Genomic DNA, 16,759 nt, shown 5'->3' with positions numbered 1-16,759 from the left:
ACTTGGGCTGGAGCAGAGCAGGTGGGTCTGAGAGATGCCTAGGAGGAGGCAGAGTGCAGGGATTGGGCACGCGGTGAGGGAAGGGAAGAATTGAGTAGGCCCCAGGTGTGGCTTATGGTGGCTGGCCCCAGAGAGGATCTGTTCTCTGAGCCTGGAAGGAGGAGCAGGATAAAACTACTTCCAGATTAACTTCAAGTTAAATTGGAGGGACTGCTTTGAAATCCAATGGGCAGGTGAATAAATGGATTTAAAGTGCAGAAGAACGATCCTGGTTGAGAATACATACGTTTAATAACTATCAACTTTAAATTCATTCAAAACCCACTAGTTCTGCTTTGAGAGACCTAAATAATATGAATTGTTAATATATTGGGTTATGGAGGGTAAGACTCTAACTTCGATTAGACATGTCTACTTAACCTAGAAGTCCTCAATCTCTGAAAGTGACGGTAGCACTGCTCACTTTGTACCTTGCTCAGATGTGCGCTAGGAGATGGGCCATGCCTGACAGCACGCTCTCACTCAGCTGCTGTCAGTCATTGTAAACACGAGCCTCCCACCGATGGAGAGCGCTCAGTCACGGGGGCGCCTGCGCCGCACGCGGACCCGCGCTCAGTCACGGGGGCGCCTGCGCCGCACGCGGACCCGCGCTCAGTCACGGGGGCGCCTGCGCCGCACGCGGACCCGCGCTCAGTCACGGGGGCGCCTGCGCCGCACGCGGACCTGCGCCTGACTGGGCAGGGCAGACCGCTCTGCAGAACTTAACGGCTGCTTTCCTTTGGTGTCCCTGGCTTTGACACAATCTGCAGGTGTGCTTCTCTTGTTTTGTTTAAGTGACTAGTCGTTAGTTGACAGAGGAAACCATAGGTCTGACAGAAGTGTTGTCACCACGGACGCAGTTTCCTAGTCCGCGGAGCTGTGTTCCTCTGATGTCGCTTGTGTCTGTATATGGAACGGGAGAGAAACTACCCCAACTTTGCCGTATTAATATCTGAGTTTTTTTGTACTAGAGTATGCTAACAACTCTTGCTATTACCATCTCTCTCAGCTAAGCAGTTCAAACGGCAGGAAGACCAGGTGAATCTGCTGAAATGGATTTGATTAGTCACAGGTCAAAGTGAAGTTTCGCATCAGCACACAGATGGAGGAGAAATGAAATAATTTTCTTTTTGCTGTGTTGTTGGCAGCAACTTTTTCCCCCCAGCATCCCCTGTGTGTTATAGGCACGTACTTTTAGGAGACCCTAGAAAACCTCACAAAAACCAGCTATTCAAGCAGGTGTTTCTTGAGAGCATTCCTCATACGGTTAGTGAGAGTGGAGAGGACGGCGGAAGCCTCAGAAGTTCAAGGTCTGGGTTAAACTGGAGGGTTTCCAATAGGCAGCACGCTTCCAGCCTCTGGGCTTCATGTCTCATTCTTGCAAGTTGATTGGTTGGTTGTAAGCACAGGTTTAGGTGTGGGATGGGCGGGGCTCATTCTTACAAGTTGATTGGTTGGTTGTAAGCACAGGTTTAGGTGTGGGATGGGCGGGGCTCATTCTTGCAAGTTGATTGGTTGGTTGTAAGCACAGGTTTAGGTGTGGGATGGGCGGGGCTCATTCTTGCGAGTTGATTGGTTGTAAGCACAGGTTTAGGTGTGGGATGGGCGGGGCTCATTCTTACAAGTTGATTGGTTGGTTGTAAGCACAGGTTTAGGTGTGGGATGGGCGGGGCTCATTCTTACAAGTTGATGGGTTGATTGTAAGCACAAAGTTTGGGTGAGGGGTGGGTGGGGCTTTCTGGGGGGGCAGGGCTCATTGGTAGGGGGGCTTCAGACATCCTGCTGGCGGGCGAAAACGAGCAGGAACAAAGGGGCTTGTCATTGGTGCTTACTGTCTTTAGGACTATGACAATTCTGATCTAACAGGTAATTTTTCAAACTAAATTCTATAGTAAGTGAGGGGAAGAGTTCATGCATATTGCCATTGTAATGGGGCTTTGCTATATTTAATACAACTGGATAAATGTTTAGTTTCTAGTAATCATTGATATTTATCACTAGAAAGAACCCTTTGACAATAACATGCTAAATTTAATAGGGGTGTTACTGTTCTATGGACGTTAGAGAAAAAACTAGGAGACTTGTTTAGTGTTGCAGAGAAGTACCTTTTTTCCTATTATATTATTAACATTAGAAATTAAAATAATTTTTGAAACTAAGAAAAATTACCCCCTGCCCCCAGGATCCTGGTTTTGGGATTTAAAAGACCAAGGTCCTGAAATATGAAACCTGGTGTTGATTTGTTTGGATTCCTTGCCAGAATTTAAAGACCATAATTAATAGTTTAATTCTTATTATTCTAAATGTTATTTTAAAATAGTTAAGCTGAAGAAATAATTCCATTAATTAGAATAACACATGAAAAAATAAATGGCAACCTAATTTATCTCATTTTTAGCTATGGATGTCATGATGCCCGTGGTGAAGAAGCCATGTAGCGTGGTATATGTGAATGTATGTATACTCTATTTTAGTTTCACCTTTAGATTCTCAGCATCACAGACCAAATTTTGAAATTCAGCTCATTTGTTTAAGCCTCATAAAACCAAACAAATATCTTAAAAACACAGTATCCATTTTCTCCAAGTACACCGTGTTACCATAAGCAGAGAACAGAGCTAGTGCCTTATGCAAGATGACCAGGGGCATGGAAGCCCCTGGCATGTTGGGTGAAGGTCATAGTCAATAAGGCGCCAGGTGTAATTGGTCCTAGTCATTCAGTATCCTGCCTCATAGCCACATGGGCAGACTTCAGTTTGAAGACCGGGAGGTTCCTGTGTGACCAGAGGGTACACACTTTTTTGTGTACACATCCTTGATCCACACCCATCACTACATACACATTTCTTTACTGTATAAAGAAAAAAGAATAAGACCTCATAAAGTCCCAGAAGTCAGCATCCATCCGTGGAACACCGAGACACCTTTAGAAAGATAGTATTTCATTCTGCATTACTGAAAAGCCCACAGTTCACAGCTGTAGGAAGAAAAGCCAAAGTTTCTAAAAACAGGCTTCTCATTTTCTGAGTATTCTTTTTCTTGTGGGAGGAAAAGGAAATTTGAATGTGCTCAGACTATCACAGTGTGTCCACCGATTTTGAGTATTTCTGCAACTCCTTTCTAACATATTCCATTCGTTTCTTAAGAACTCTGATGTGCTCTGCTATGAATAATAAATACAGTGGTGCCGCCAAGGAATCACAAATTTACGATGATTCTTAAGAAAGGCGGTATTTGGACATAGCCCATCAACCGTGAAGAGGAAATAGGCATCTGGAATCATGAACACAGTTTAACCATGTCGTTTCAGTTATCCCTAGACTTGGCAGTGCTTCTCTAAAATTAATATTTAAAAAATTTTTGGCTAGGTGCAGCGGCTCATGCCTATAACTTCAGCATGTTGGGAGGCCAAGGTAGATTGCTTGAGGCCATGAGTTAGAGACCAGCCCGGGCAACATAGACCCTTTCTCTACAAAAAATAAAAAAAAAAATCAGCTGTGTGTGGGGGCATGCACCTATAGTTTTTGCTACATGGGAGGCGGAGGTGGGAGGACGCCTAGCCTAAGAATTCAAAGTTACAGTGAAGTATGATTGATCATGCTGCTGTGCTCCAGCCTGGATGATACCGGAAGACCCTATCTCAAACAAAACAAAATGACTTCCTGAGCCCTGCATTTTAAAAGTTTAGCTATTTTGGGGGAGAGAGTCCTCTTGTCACCTCTGGAAAAGTTGATTAGTACTCCACATCTGTGCTTTTTATTCCAAGGCAGGTTTGTGGAGAGATATCCAGGTAGACACCCCAAGGCATGTAATCTGTGCAGAATCCACACACACGTTTATTCACATCCTCCCACCACTTCACGTGGTCCCTGGCACGTCTGTTTGCTCCTACATGGAGACATTCAAGACCTACACCCAACAGCTGATAAATATTCCCTCTTTCATCTCAGTAAACATGAGTACCACTTTGCTTCTTTCCTGAGCCCTGTCAGTGACAAATCCCTCCCCTCAGAACCCCAGTGACTCGTCCATGGCCTGATAGAGCTGTGCAAAAATGTAAAACGTCTTTCTCCGTTTATAGCAGGAAATTCACTGTCTACTTAAGGAAGTTTTATCTCATCTCTCATTTAGTTACTGTTTCCTATACTTCAAATAAACTGCCATCTATACCACTGTGCCCACCCCCCCCCCAAACCCCTCATAAAATTTTGTTGAATAATTTCTAACTTACTCTATATGTCGACTGGTAGATCGTCATAAATTCAGGGCCAGCTTTAAATGGGAATTTTCTGAAACTGGTAACTAAAGAGAAGCACTTAATTCATCATGTCAGCCAGATTTCCCCCCCCCCCGTCCCCCCCCCCCCCGTTCTTTCTAGGGCTCCTACAGGCATAGCTGGAAGACAGAGTCTTGTGTGAGTGCTGTAGCTAGTGTTTGCCTGTTAATTTCAAGCAGTTGGTTTCACTTCATCAAGATGATTTTAGCTGAAGGTTAATGCAGTTAAGTAAGATTAATTTTGCCGTGGTGTTTTTGTCCTCAGACTATAAACGCCATTGTTCAAACAGTGATGCTTCCAATGTCATCTGAGAGCATTCTCTGAAAGCTGCAGGCTCACATTCATTCTCGTTTTTGTCTTGCGGTTCACTTGACTTTAGAATACCCCTTCTCTTTTGCCAACATAGTAATTATTTATGGAAATTGGAGAGAGCGCTCTCTGGTTCTGACAGACCTGTGTGAGAGCTGTGCTTTCTCTCTGCTTGTACGGCGCCACTTCCAGCCTTGTTTTGGACCCTATCATTCACTTGTAAATCTGTTTTGTGCCATAGAGTTTTGCTTTCTGGAATCCTTCCCTAATCCCCTTTCAACCTTTTCTTCAGAGCCAATTCAGACACTATTATTTAACATTGTTACATGTGGAACAGTTAACGTCTAATGATCCTTTCTTAAATTATTGGAAATGATTTTTTTTTCTTTTTTTTTGAGACAGAGTCTTACTATGTTGCCCCCAGTAAAGTGCTGTAGCATCACAGCTCACAGCAATCTCAAACTCTTGGGCTTAAGCGATTGTCTTGCCTCAGCTGCCGGAGTAGCTGGGACTACAGGCGCCCGCCACACGCCCGGCTTTTTTGTGGGGTTGTGGTTGTTGTAGTTGTCATTGTTGTTTGGCAGGCCCAGGCTGAGTTTAAACCTGCCAGCCTCCGTGTATGTGGCCAGTGCCCTAGCCGCTGAGCTACAGGCGCCGAGCCTGGAAGTGATTTTATAAAGCTGCCTCCCCTTTAAAGGACCTAGGCACATTTGAACTATTTCATGCTTATGTAAAATACATTATGGTGAAAGTCAGGGGTCTTGCCTACTTGGCTAGTTTGCTCTGTAAAAGTCATGCTTTATGTTCTTAGGTGTTGATTAGAAAATGCATAGGAAAAAACCCACTTACAAACCAAAGATAGAAATGAGCTTTTCTGTTGTTTTCCTTTTTCTCATCCAGGGGAGAGACCATTCTAACACAGGTACCGTCCAGACAGTGCCTCTCAGAAAGGGAACCTAAGAGCAGTTTCCGACACACCCCGGCACCCGGCCGCCATTGGCAGTCCCCTGAAAGACGTCCCGGCAGCCTCCCACTAGTGACCGTGAGCACCTGTGGAAAAACAGCTGGAGGACTCGTGACCAGACACCTCACACCGGAGCTGCTGCGCTGGAGTGGAGACCGCAGGGAGAGGCCTCTCCTTCTCAGACACTTACAGTTAAATGAAGATGCTATCCTCTAGAATTGCCCGTAGACGCTCTGTACGCACACGTGCGCTCACCCACCACGGTCCTGTATTTCTTACTATAAACAGTGGTACTGGCAGGCACTGTAGGGACGCCAGGCAGCATCTTTGTTTTCAAGACAAGTTTGAGACACTGGAAAAAAGATACTTGTGTGTGTACTGGACAGAGTGGAGAAGCTGAGCGCTGTGCCCGGAGCCTCTGACCCTCTGAGGGACTGTGGCAAGGATGTCCAAGCAGAAGGTGGTGGAGTTGAGGTTGATGAAGTATTAATACTACTGCCTCTCCTTGTCTTAGTGGGTATTTAAAATAGAGAGTGAGAGAGAGGAAGGGGGTTGGCGTTCAGGTGCTGTGGAAACCAGGCTTGGTGGAGCTGGAGCCGCTGCCGTGACCCTCACTTTTCACGGGCTCTGTGGCGTCACCCCCTGGGTGGCCGCTTCCCCAAGCTTATTGCGTTTTCCCACCACGTTTACGGAGGGCATCTGGCCGAGGGAGCACACCTGTGGGAATGCGTGCACTCTGCCTTGGAAAAGAGCTAGTTAACACTAAGAAAAGCAGGCTTCTTTGTTTATTCTCAGGACCTTTTTGTAACAGGGCTACATTCTGCAACTGCTCACAAGGGAAGACGACATGTCTTAACAGATTATTCAGCCACTGAGTCCTCCTGATGTGGACCTGTTTTTGCAATGGCAGAAGAATCCCTGAGCATATGGGGGGGGGGCCCAGATCACTGGGGTACTGATGCTCTGGAAGCTTCTGTCCTCAGCCCCCTGTCTCTCCCCCGTATCACTCCAGCAAGTAGGTGTCTTTTCTCGTTGGGGCTGGTGACCTCCACAGGACAAGTGGCTTCGTTCACAGAGGGTGAGGGTCACCAGACCTGTGGGTGGGGGCGGCTTTATATACCTCTTCCTTAGTAATGCAAATGTAAGATTTCATGGTGGGGGTTAGGCCCATGATAAAGGATCTTAAACCACGCAGTGTACGCAGTTAAAATTCCACACACAAATGTTTTCTTTCCCCATTGCCGTGACACTATGTGTGATGGTAGTATTTCTGAGAGTTTCAGATTTTTGCACATATGATTTTATGCATTATCAAAAGTTACTGCTGCCTTGAATGAAAACGTTCTGTGAAATTTTTTGCAAAAGCTTTACTAGGTTTTTTTTCTTTTTTTAAATTGTGAAAATTTTGTAAAGGCAGGAAATGGATTAAAACAAGCATGCTAAATATATTTTTCAAAAAAGCAATAATTTTACATGTACAGAAATTATCCTAACCTTTAATACTGGTGAGAGCAACAGTTTACTTATACTACAGTAATGGATTAGTGCGGTTTTTGTAGAAAATGGGCTTCTGATACAAAGACTCGTTTAAAGACACACACACACAAACCCTAGAGTGTGGTTTTCTTGTTTTAATGACTTGTTGAATTATTATATTATTATTATTATTATTATTATTGTTATTAGTTAATGTTTGGTTCTGGATTCTACTTGTTACTGAGTTTAAATTACTTGACGGTTCAGGCTACTTTGCAACACTTGCAAACAATGCAACATAACCGGCTAGCTTAGACATATATGTATTTTTTTTTTTTTACTTACTGTTTTTCTGATATCCTTACACCAGGTGTGTACGAGAACGATCCGTCCTATTGGTGTATCTAGGAATACCTGATGCGGATCCTGTCACCGGGCTGTTACGTAAAGTTTCTTTGAGCAAAGTTTGCAGAGACACGTTCCTCTGTCCACCTAAGAAATCCAAGTACCTTTCTGTTGATTTGTGTTGGATTATTTCAGTAGTTTTCCCAAAGCGCTAATATCCTGCATCTTCTGACTTTTGTTTTCTTGGCTGAAAGTAAATGGTGACAGTGAGGAATGTTCAGGGACGAGTGATTCAGTCCTGTCTGTTTCTCTGTGTTTTAGTTATTAAAAAGACATTCTGTACCCAAAGTGACACAAAAGTGTAGTGTACGTTTTTACTGTTGCAGACGTGGCCCGGGAAGGTGCAGCTGGCCTTTACAGAGCTGGAGTCTCTTCCTGGAGCGTCTGGTGGGGGAGAGGGGTGCATGCTGGGTCCCGCTGGCAGCGCCACCATCTGAGTCTGGCTTCCGCTACAGCCGTGGAGGACAGTCAGCTTCAATAATGTCTGCGTAGAGCGCAGAAGTGAGGGTTTTACTTAGACCCGCTGGAGGGGGACCTTCCCGGAACACCACCCTCCAAGACCTGCTGTGCGTGGGCCTGGAGGTGTGGATCCGTCCTTTCACTGATGATCAGTATTGTATTGGTTTGTTACTCTGTTTATGTCAGTTTGACCATAGTATTTAATATGATTTCTGTTTTCTTATTTATTTAGCCAATATGTTTGATTTGCTTCTTACGAGTGATGGTTCCCGCATGATACACTTCTGTAGGTCACCTTTTGACTGTTACAGACTTTCTACTACCTCTGCCAATCTGCTGTTCCCTCCTTTCTTAACAGGATTTTTACAGTGTTGCGTCTAATGTAACAGACAATAAAGGGTTTGGTTGTCTACGCTGCAGCTTCTCCAAGTCTCTCCCCTGCTCGCTGCCTTCCAACTTGGCTTGGGCCAAGTCCAGCTTTGTCTCTGGCCATCTTCTCTCTCACCCCCTCCACCCCTTGCTCACATCTCTTCATCATTGAATTCACATAACACACCCGTAATGAGCTCCTAAAATCTTTCAGGTTATTCACTTTTTTTCTTAATTTGAAGAATGAACATTTCTCTGAAAAATGAGAGATAAGTATCTTCTCTGGGAAATCATGCCCTGTACCCGTCCACATTTTTGCCTGGTTCCTGGAAAGTCCATTATTGTAATTGTAGGTGGCTTCCGTTTTCCACTTGAAAACACAAGTAAGCCTAGTGAATTTTGTCTTTTTGATTCTGAAAAGTATTAAATGTTTTAAGAGGTTACCCTGGTATTTAACTATTTTTTAAACCAAGAAAGACATTTGGTTTCCTAAAAGTAAGGTGCTCCAGGAAGTGGCAGTTGGGAGTTAGGTGCCTTCGCTCTGAGGTAAAGGCGGGTGGATTCTGGAGCAGGCTGTTCCGGATGCAGGGGGGGGTGCCTTCTCACCTGCCACTCTGCCCAGGTTGCTGAGTGTGGTCCGAGCACCTCTGCAAAGGCACAGGCACATGTGGGGTAAACAGCTTGAGGCTCCTCTGGGACACAGCCCTGATCAAAGCAGGGTCAGGTCTCCTCACACTGGTGCTGCTCCAGGCGGGAGGTTTGGTAGCTCTCTGGGCCCTCAGCCAAGGGGTGGCGTGTAGGTTAGGGACCAGCAGAGCCTCTGCCGGATCACAGGCAGCAGGACCTCCTGGGCATTAGTGGCTGGGGACTGTCCACCAACATCCCTTCTTTAAAACAAGGCAAGCAAACAGCTCTCCTCCCCGACCCCATGGAGTTTTGAGAGGTTCAGTACTGTAGAGAGAAAGGCAGACTGCATTCACGCAACTTTACTTTCCACTTCAGAATGTCTGAAGTAGCATATGTCATTTTATTGCTTTTAACTTTGATGAGTTCTAAATGTAGAACATGTTATTAATTGAGCAGAAAAAAGAGGGAAAATTCACAGGCCAGGACTTCAAGTGGCGATGGGGCCTTTGCTGTGGTTGGAGCCCGGGGTGCCCCTGGGGGAGCACCGCCCCAGGAAAAATGTTCATTCTTCATCAGCTTTGCTAATTATACTTTGAGGCAGTAAAATGCAAAAGACCATAGAATTTGTATTTCCTTTTTTAAGATACAATTTATAACATTATATTTTGTACTCTTTATATTAGAATTTGTAACTAGATTGTTGTATTTAACTCTATTTCTGAAAAAGTAATTCAGTGTTTTAGTTGTGTGACAAAATTATTTAGATAAAACATATTCATTCTATTGGAACTTGAAATAAATAAAAACTTCTTGGAGTTCTTGAGATTTGTAAGACATTTTTCCCCAATTTCAGAGGGTGGCTTAAATTATTTGGCAGCCCATCTTGATCTGGGGTTGGTTATTTTTTTTGGCTGAACGAATGTCCACCAAAGTGTTAATCTCTTTATTTATATAAACAGAAGAGTTTTAGGATGATTCACAAAATAGTTCACTCCCAAAGATACCAGAATGGCCCTAGTATTTCTTTCAAATTTTGGGGGGACTCCTAGGTATACACACACTTTTTTTAATGGATGGTGACTGTATTTGCACAGTACGCATGTTTGCTCTCTAACACGCTGGCTCACACTCACGTCTGCAGTAGCTCCCGTTCAGGGTGTGCAGGTGCGAACGAGAGGAATGACATCTTTGCATCAGAAACTGGGGAAGTGTGGGGCCAGCACTGGGGTCTGCTGTAGTTTACTGATTAGAACGCAAACATTGGTTCTAGGACCATCAGCTGCAGTCATGGTTTTAATTTAAACAGATAATATGTTTTAAAGTTAAAAGATGTAACTGTCTCTGTTGGCAAAAAACAAAAAAAAAAGGACTAGGTAAGTATTGAATGTGGCTTTCCAAATGTGCAGGGCGAAAAAGAGACGTCCGGGTATCACTGGTATCCCTCGGCCCCAGCCATGCCAACCCTGCAGAGCCGGGACCTTGGAGAACGGTGTTTACCCCACCTGTGCTCTGGGATGTAGATGCTGTTTTGAAGGAGTTTCTGAAAGGCCAGTAGAGCACGCAGACTGCAGTACAGACCTTGCCTAGCTTGACTAGAATTCAGTGGGAAAGCTAATAGCACTTGGGATATGACAAAACAAAAAGCCCTGGCCCAGCTCTGTGTGTTTTGCCTGATGTGGGGAATCTTCCAGGTCTGAGTTGGTGTGCTGGTGTCTATGTCTCAGGCACTTTCCCCAGGCCTGGGCATCCTGCAGTTGCATCCTTGCCTCCAAGGAGGCAGTATCTCATTCCTCTTCATCCTTCTGCTTGCCCAGCAGTGAGGAGATGAGGTACTACTGTGCGCCGCTCCCTCCCCGGCTACTAGGAACTGGGTGGGAGACGGTGGTTACCGTGTCTCACATTTCCATCTTGTGCCAGGTGCAGAAGCTGGGCACCACGCTACACACACGACTATGTGAAACAGAATGAGCTGGAACCTTACGTGAGGACCTTTATTTCTCTTCATTGTGCTGTTGGAAACAGCAGCAGTACATTCCTAATCTGTGTTACTGATGTCTCAATCCTACCTGTTAAAAGGTGAGCATTACTTAAGGATTTAGCACAATTAGTGAAAGAAAAATGTGAGATTCCCTGGTCTTTGTCAATGTTGACACATTCTTGGAATGTCTGGGTTCCTCCCTGTCAGCAGAGTCACGAGGGCCTGGGGTGATAACTTCAAGGGAAAGGGGCTTATAGAAATTCTCCAGGAAGCTGGGATTGTGGAATGGACACACACCCCTCCACCTGAGTTCCTTTGTGGAAGAGGAAAATTTAGTGGCATGAACTTTACAGTGAGAATGTCCACTTAGTCCTCTGGCTGCTATGAGAAAATGCCTTAGAATGGGTGAATTTTAAACAACATACTCATTGCTTGTGATTCTGGGGTCTGGGAAGGCCAAGAACAGGCGTCAGCAGATTCCCTGCTGGCTGAGGGCCTCTGCTTCATAGATGATGCCTTCTTCCTGGGACTTTGCAAGGCGGAAGGGGTGGGCAAGCTCCCTCAGGGCTCTGGGCATTGACCCCGTTCATGAAGGCTGTGCCCCGGGACTGCATCACCAGTCCAAGACCCTGCCTCTATACCCCTGCATTGGGTATTAGGTTGCATCATACAAAATTTGGGGTAATACAAACATTTAGACCATAGAAAATACTTTTTCCCCCCCTTTTTTCAGCTGAGGAGGATAGGGAGATTCTAATTCCAAGCCCATGAATGGGCTATTGGATCTGCTAAGAGTAGCACCTCAGAGCCAATTCTTAGTTTCAATTTTTAAAAGGCAAGTGGGACCATTGTTACCTTTCTCTGGACCTAGATTTGTCTGTGGAAGAACCGGGTTTAGGTCACAGGAAATGTGGTTCCCACTGCATCACATGTCTGATGCCGGGCTCTTCCGTTTGGGGATGTCCTTTATGGACTTGTTGATGGACAGGTGTGGGGTTACTGGGGAGTAAAGAGAGGGTTTCATTGAAGACAGACTTCCCAGCAGTCGAGGAGCAGCTGTGGAACATTCGGAGGCCTGGCTGCATGTTTGGTCCTGCCGGTCCGTGGAGGAGCGCTGGAGTTATCTGGGTCGACACTGGCTCACATAAAGAATTATCCTCATATCAGGACACACAGTGAGATGGTTTGACCTTTGAACAAGTGGCAGACTCCCCGGCCCTGTTCCCAAGCGGACGCTTATGTTCACTTCTGAGGGACGCAGTGTGGAAGTCTGTTCAGAGGAGTCACCTGCACCCAGACAGGCAGGCGCCTCTCACCTGGTCTAAGGATTTCAGGCTTCCTTAAAATTACGGAAATTATACAGACATTTTTTGTCATGTATCTGCTTAATAAATCTCTTGCTGTGTGGTAAGTACTCGGGTAGGTGGGGGCGTGGAAAGGTGATGGGGTGGAACCTGCCGCTGGCCTGGCCCTGGAGGAGGCTGTCCTGTCAGTGCCGAGCTCTCATCTAGAGGGATCCAGGGAGGAGAGGAAGGGAGTCACCTCTGAGAGAGGTCAGGGCTCTCACGGGAAGGATCTGATAAAATGACTGGGGTGACTGGAATTAAGAAAACATTTGCCTTTGACATTATACCTTAGCTGACAGTCTGTAAGACGACCTTAGGAGAGAGAAGTGACATGGGAATTCTAGTGCGGGAAAGCCTGAGGAAATGTATTTTTGGAACATACTTGAATTGTCACATCTGACAGAGGAAAGGGCCTGGGACAATTGTCACTTATTCCTGATGACAGCCATTCAGAGTGAGGCTTGCGGCAACAACATTAAAGGCCCGTCTTATCAGCCAGCAAAACACTAAGGTGTGTGTGGGGGAAGCGGCGCCAAGGAGCAGCTGACCAGGGCCCAGCGTGGTGCACCTGTGTCTGTCAGTAAAGTTGGAGGGACCAGCGGGGAACCCCAGGGGGACAACAGCGGTCAGAGGGAAGCTTGGGCACGAGGCGCAGCAAGGTGAGGCGGTTTAGTGGGACGGGTTGAGAGGAGGCTGTGTTCGGGAGGTCGTGGGTCACACAAACAGCTCAACAGTGGCTGTCTCTGTCTAGCTGTAGGTGAGTCTTGAGAGAGAGATTTCAGCACAACGGTGACCAGGCCACCTGTGTGCCAGGAGCTCGATGTCCTCATGTGTTTTATCTCATTTGAGTCTCACAGTGCTCTGCATCATGGGCGTCTGGAGCCCCAGTTATGGTCTGAGAAGAGTCACTTAACCTGAGGGACGCAGCACAGCCCGTAGCCTGCAGAGACACCTCCCGAGTCCAGGCTGGGGGGGTCTCCACGCTTTTGCGGTTGTGCTGACTGGAGGTGGGGCGTTCCATTTGAGATGATCTGTGACAGAGGTCACTTTCCTCCGAAGCACGGACACATCCATCACCTGGAGGTGGTTGCAGCGACCCTGTGACGTAGGAGGGTGTGGGTGCTGTCAGTGGGCATGAGAGACATCTGAGGACGGTCTTGGAGTCAGAACAAGACGTCATGTGTGTCAGTGACCAAAGCTGCTCCTGGGTGCCCTATTGCATCAGGCTGGACTGTACACGGGGCGAGAGCACCGGGAGTTCCCAGGATCTGGCGTGAGTTCCAGACACGCAGCAACAGCACAGCCTGCGGCCTCTTCTCCAGGTTCTGTGTCCCCTGCTGGTTCTTCTCCTTACTCACACAGACATGCTCGAGACCCCCTTCTCAAAGTGCACCAGCCAGGCGAGACCTTCCTGTGGTCATCGAGTCCCTCTCATGGCCTGCCTTCCCCTCCCCCTCAGTCTTCCTGACACAGTTCACCATCTCTCACCCGTCTGCTGTCAGCACCACCGCCAGCTTCCCTGAAATGTCTCTTGTCAGGGTTAGTGAGGTCTCTGTTGTTAACTATACTGATCATTTTTTCCTTTTGCTCTACATTTTATTCTAGACTTTTCCATGGGAAAATATATGTATGCACACTCTGTATAGTCATCACCTAGATCCAACAATTGCACTATGTTGCCAAGTTTTGTTTTTACCATTCACACTTGCTGTGATTGTTTGGGAATATTTTAAAGTGATTCCTAGACATTGTGACATTTCCGCTGTGAATTAATTCAGCGTGCATCTCCGGTTATTCAGAGATAGGTAGAGACACGTAGACACAAAACTAACAGGAGCGTTGAGTCCTCATCTGTCCGCACCGAGAGATACCTTCAGACCTGTAAATAGCAGGGACGTTGCGTTCTTGTCTGTCTACTGTCTTGGTTCCTTTTGCTGACCCCTGGGGATGACTACTTGGTCCTTCTGCCTTGGACCACACAACCTCCACATCCTCCCTCCAAATTGCTACCATAGGAATTTTCTGGAACATAGGTTAGAACATTCCGCTCCCTTGATCAAAGTCTTTCAGTAATTTTTTATTACCTTTAGAAAACTCCTGAGTTCCCCCTTGTGTCATGCAAATCTTCCCATGACTCAGCTTCCACGGTTACCCACGGACACTCCCAAAGGAGAGACATTGAAAAAGGTGCCTTTGCCCATGGCCCCCACCTTCCTGGCTCCACAACTCCGGTCGCCAAGCCTCCCCTCTCTTCCTCTGTGTTCTCCCATGTACTGGGCATCCCTGGTTTTACTGCAGTTATCACAACATTTGACACTAAAAACATAAGTGCCCTCTGCCTCCCGCTGCCAAGCTCTGAGCCCCAAGAGCAGATAAGGTGTGCCTCTGTGGGCTGCCTGAAAGCCTGGACAGACCCAGACTCCAGTGTGCTTGTTAAATGAACATGTGGCGGCCAGTGCGTGCCTCAGTGTCCACAGCTGTGCGATGGGAATGACTACTGGGATCCCATGTCCCTTCTGGTGGTGGTGTGGCAAGTGATACCATAGGCTGCACTGTGTGACCGCTAATGTAATATGTAACTGCTACACAGAACCAGAGAAGAGAAGGGAAGGGGCCTGTGGTGGGATTCACCAGCCGACCGGGCCAGGGATGGCTTTCTGGGTGTCTCTGCTGGTTGTGCTGGAGGGCAGAGCACAGGTTGGTCACTGTGTCCTGGCTGTGAGAGGGCGAGAGCATGTGGACAGTTTCTGGAGGGTGGACAGTCACTGTCTGGGGCTGGTCATGGCCTGTTCTGCAGACCCCTCCCATGACTCGCAGGGTGCCTGTAGGTCATGTGCACCAGGGTGAGAGAAGGGTACACAGCCTCAGTGACCCTGCTTCCTGCCCAGCTCCCGGGGAATAGAGCTGTTCCCAGCCCATGGTTGCCTTTGGGGCCTGAAGTCATGTGAACACCTGGGATATATGAAAACACATGGGCTGGTGGATCCGCACCAACACATTCTCAGGGCCCAATGTATGAAGCTGTGGTTGGCCCTGTCACCCTGAGGCCACCTATGGGGCCTGGGAAGGCGTCAGCCCCACCATCCTGGGCCCACTTCTGGTTCCCTCACACCCTGCCTGCTGTCCAGAAGCCCCCGTGAGGTTTCCACATGTGCTGAGGCCAGAGCCTTTTGCTTCAGGGCTGCCACTCTGCTGGGTTTGAGGTGTGAGAACCTGTCGAAATTAATAAGTACTCAAGGAAATGTCTAAAAGCTTGTTTATAACATACTTGTTATAAACATACAGTTAGGTTTTTTTTTTTTTTTTTGAGACAGAGTCTCACTATGTCACCGTTGGTAGAATGCCGTGGTCACAGCTCACAGCAACCTCAAACTCGTGAGCTTAAGCAATTCTCTTGCCTCAGCCTCCCAAGTAGCTGGAACTACAGGTGCCCACCACAACGCCTGATTACTTTGTTGTTGTTGCAGTTGTCATTGTTGTTTAGCTAGCCTGGGTTCGAACCCTCAGCCTGGGTGTATGTGGCTGGCACCATAACCACTGTGCTACGGTTGCCGAGCCCCAGTTAGGTTTTTGATGGGGATTTGCCTTAAGTTAATTTTAAAATCAGAGAGTTAGAGACTGTGTGTTCAAAATTCTTTGTCATGCAGATGGATCCGAGGACGTGTCTCCTGTGTCTCCTGGGCACTGTGACCGCCTCCAGTTTTACGGTGTTTCTGTATTACTGTGACATGACTGATGCTGTATTTGTGCTTCAGATCTTCCACGTTAAGCATCTTCTCATTTCTGTGGCTGACTCTCTCTTCCTGCAGATTTTCAGCCTTTACTCTGCTTGGTTTATTTGAATTTTCCCCAAATTATCTCACTACGACATCCTTGTGTTCTCCCTGAAAGCTTCTGTGTATCTGATCCCCAGCAAAGTTGGAAGCAACTCCAGGCCAAATCTCACCCTGGCAGTGTTCTGCCTGTGGGGGCGCCAGACAGAGCCTGTGCTCTTGGGTAAGTGGGGTTGCCTCTCCTTGGCTTCATATTTCACCCCGCGTCCCTGAATGGGGCTGAGTGTGCAGGGGGAGTCTCAGAACTTCTACTCAGTGAAATGAGGACAGTGATTAAAAACCAGTGGTCCACAGCCTGTCCCTAGGCGGCTGTCCTGTATCCCCTCCCTGCGATCTGTCACTTCTTCCCAGAAAGCACGTCCTGAAGTTGCCCTCTCCCACCACTAGATGGTAGATGGAGGTCACACATGAACAGAAAGTAACCCTGGCTGCAAATTCAGCCCCTTCATCATTCTTCTTGCAAATGCATTACCCCTGGGTGGCGAGAGGCCTTCCCAGGTAGAGATGCTAGGACCGATCCTTGGGGCATGTGGCACCTAACAGGGCGTGACGAAGGCCCCAGGCCCATGGTTACCAGGCACACACCGTTCCACTTCACCTGCCTTGACATGCACCTGACTCACACCTTGCTGGGTTCTGGGTGCTGGGAATGTGGATGGTAGTCAGGTAGGCAGATGA

At 47.2% G+C, this 16,759-nt stretch overlaps 1 protein-coding gene across 7 annotated transcripts in view; it reads left to right on the top strand.

The window, feature by feature from the left end:
* Positions 1-9,744, top strand: part of ZNF516 (zinc finger protein 516) — a 111,809-nt gene extending 102,065 nt beyond the window's left edge. For all 7 annotated transcript variants that reach the window (XM_053571372.1, XM_053571373.1, XM_053571368.1 and 4 more), the window contains one exon: positions 5,525-9,744. In XM_053571372.1, coding sequence (XP_053427347.1) covers positions 5,525-5,584 — 60 coding nt within the window. In that variant the 3' untranslated portion in view covers positions 5,585-9,744. The remainder of the gene's footprint in view (positions 1-5,524) is intronic.
* Positions 9,745-16,759: the final 7,015 nt, after the last annotated feature.

Source organism: Nycticebus coucang, chromosome 19, assembly GCF_027406575.1.
Source record: "Nycticebus coucang isolate mNycCou1 chromosome 19, mNycCou1.pri, whole genome shotgun sequence".
Classification (NCBI taxonomy): domain Eukaryota; kingdom Metazoa; phylum Chordata; class Mammalia; order Primates; family Lorisidae; genus Nycticebus; species Nycticebus coucang.
Note: the sequence above shows the minus strand (reverse complement) of the source record. Positions and strands in the feature narration are given on the sequence as shown.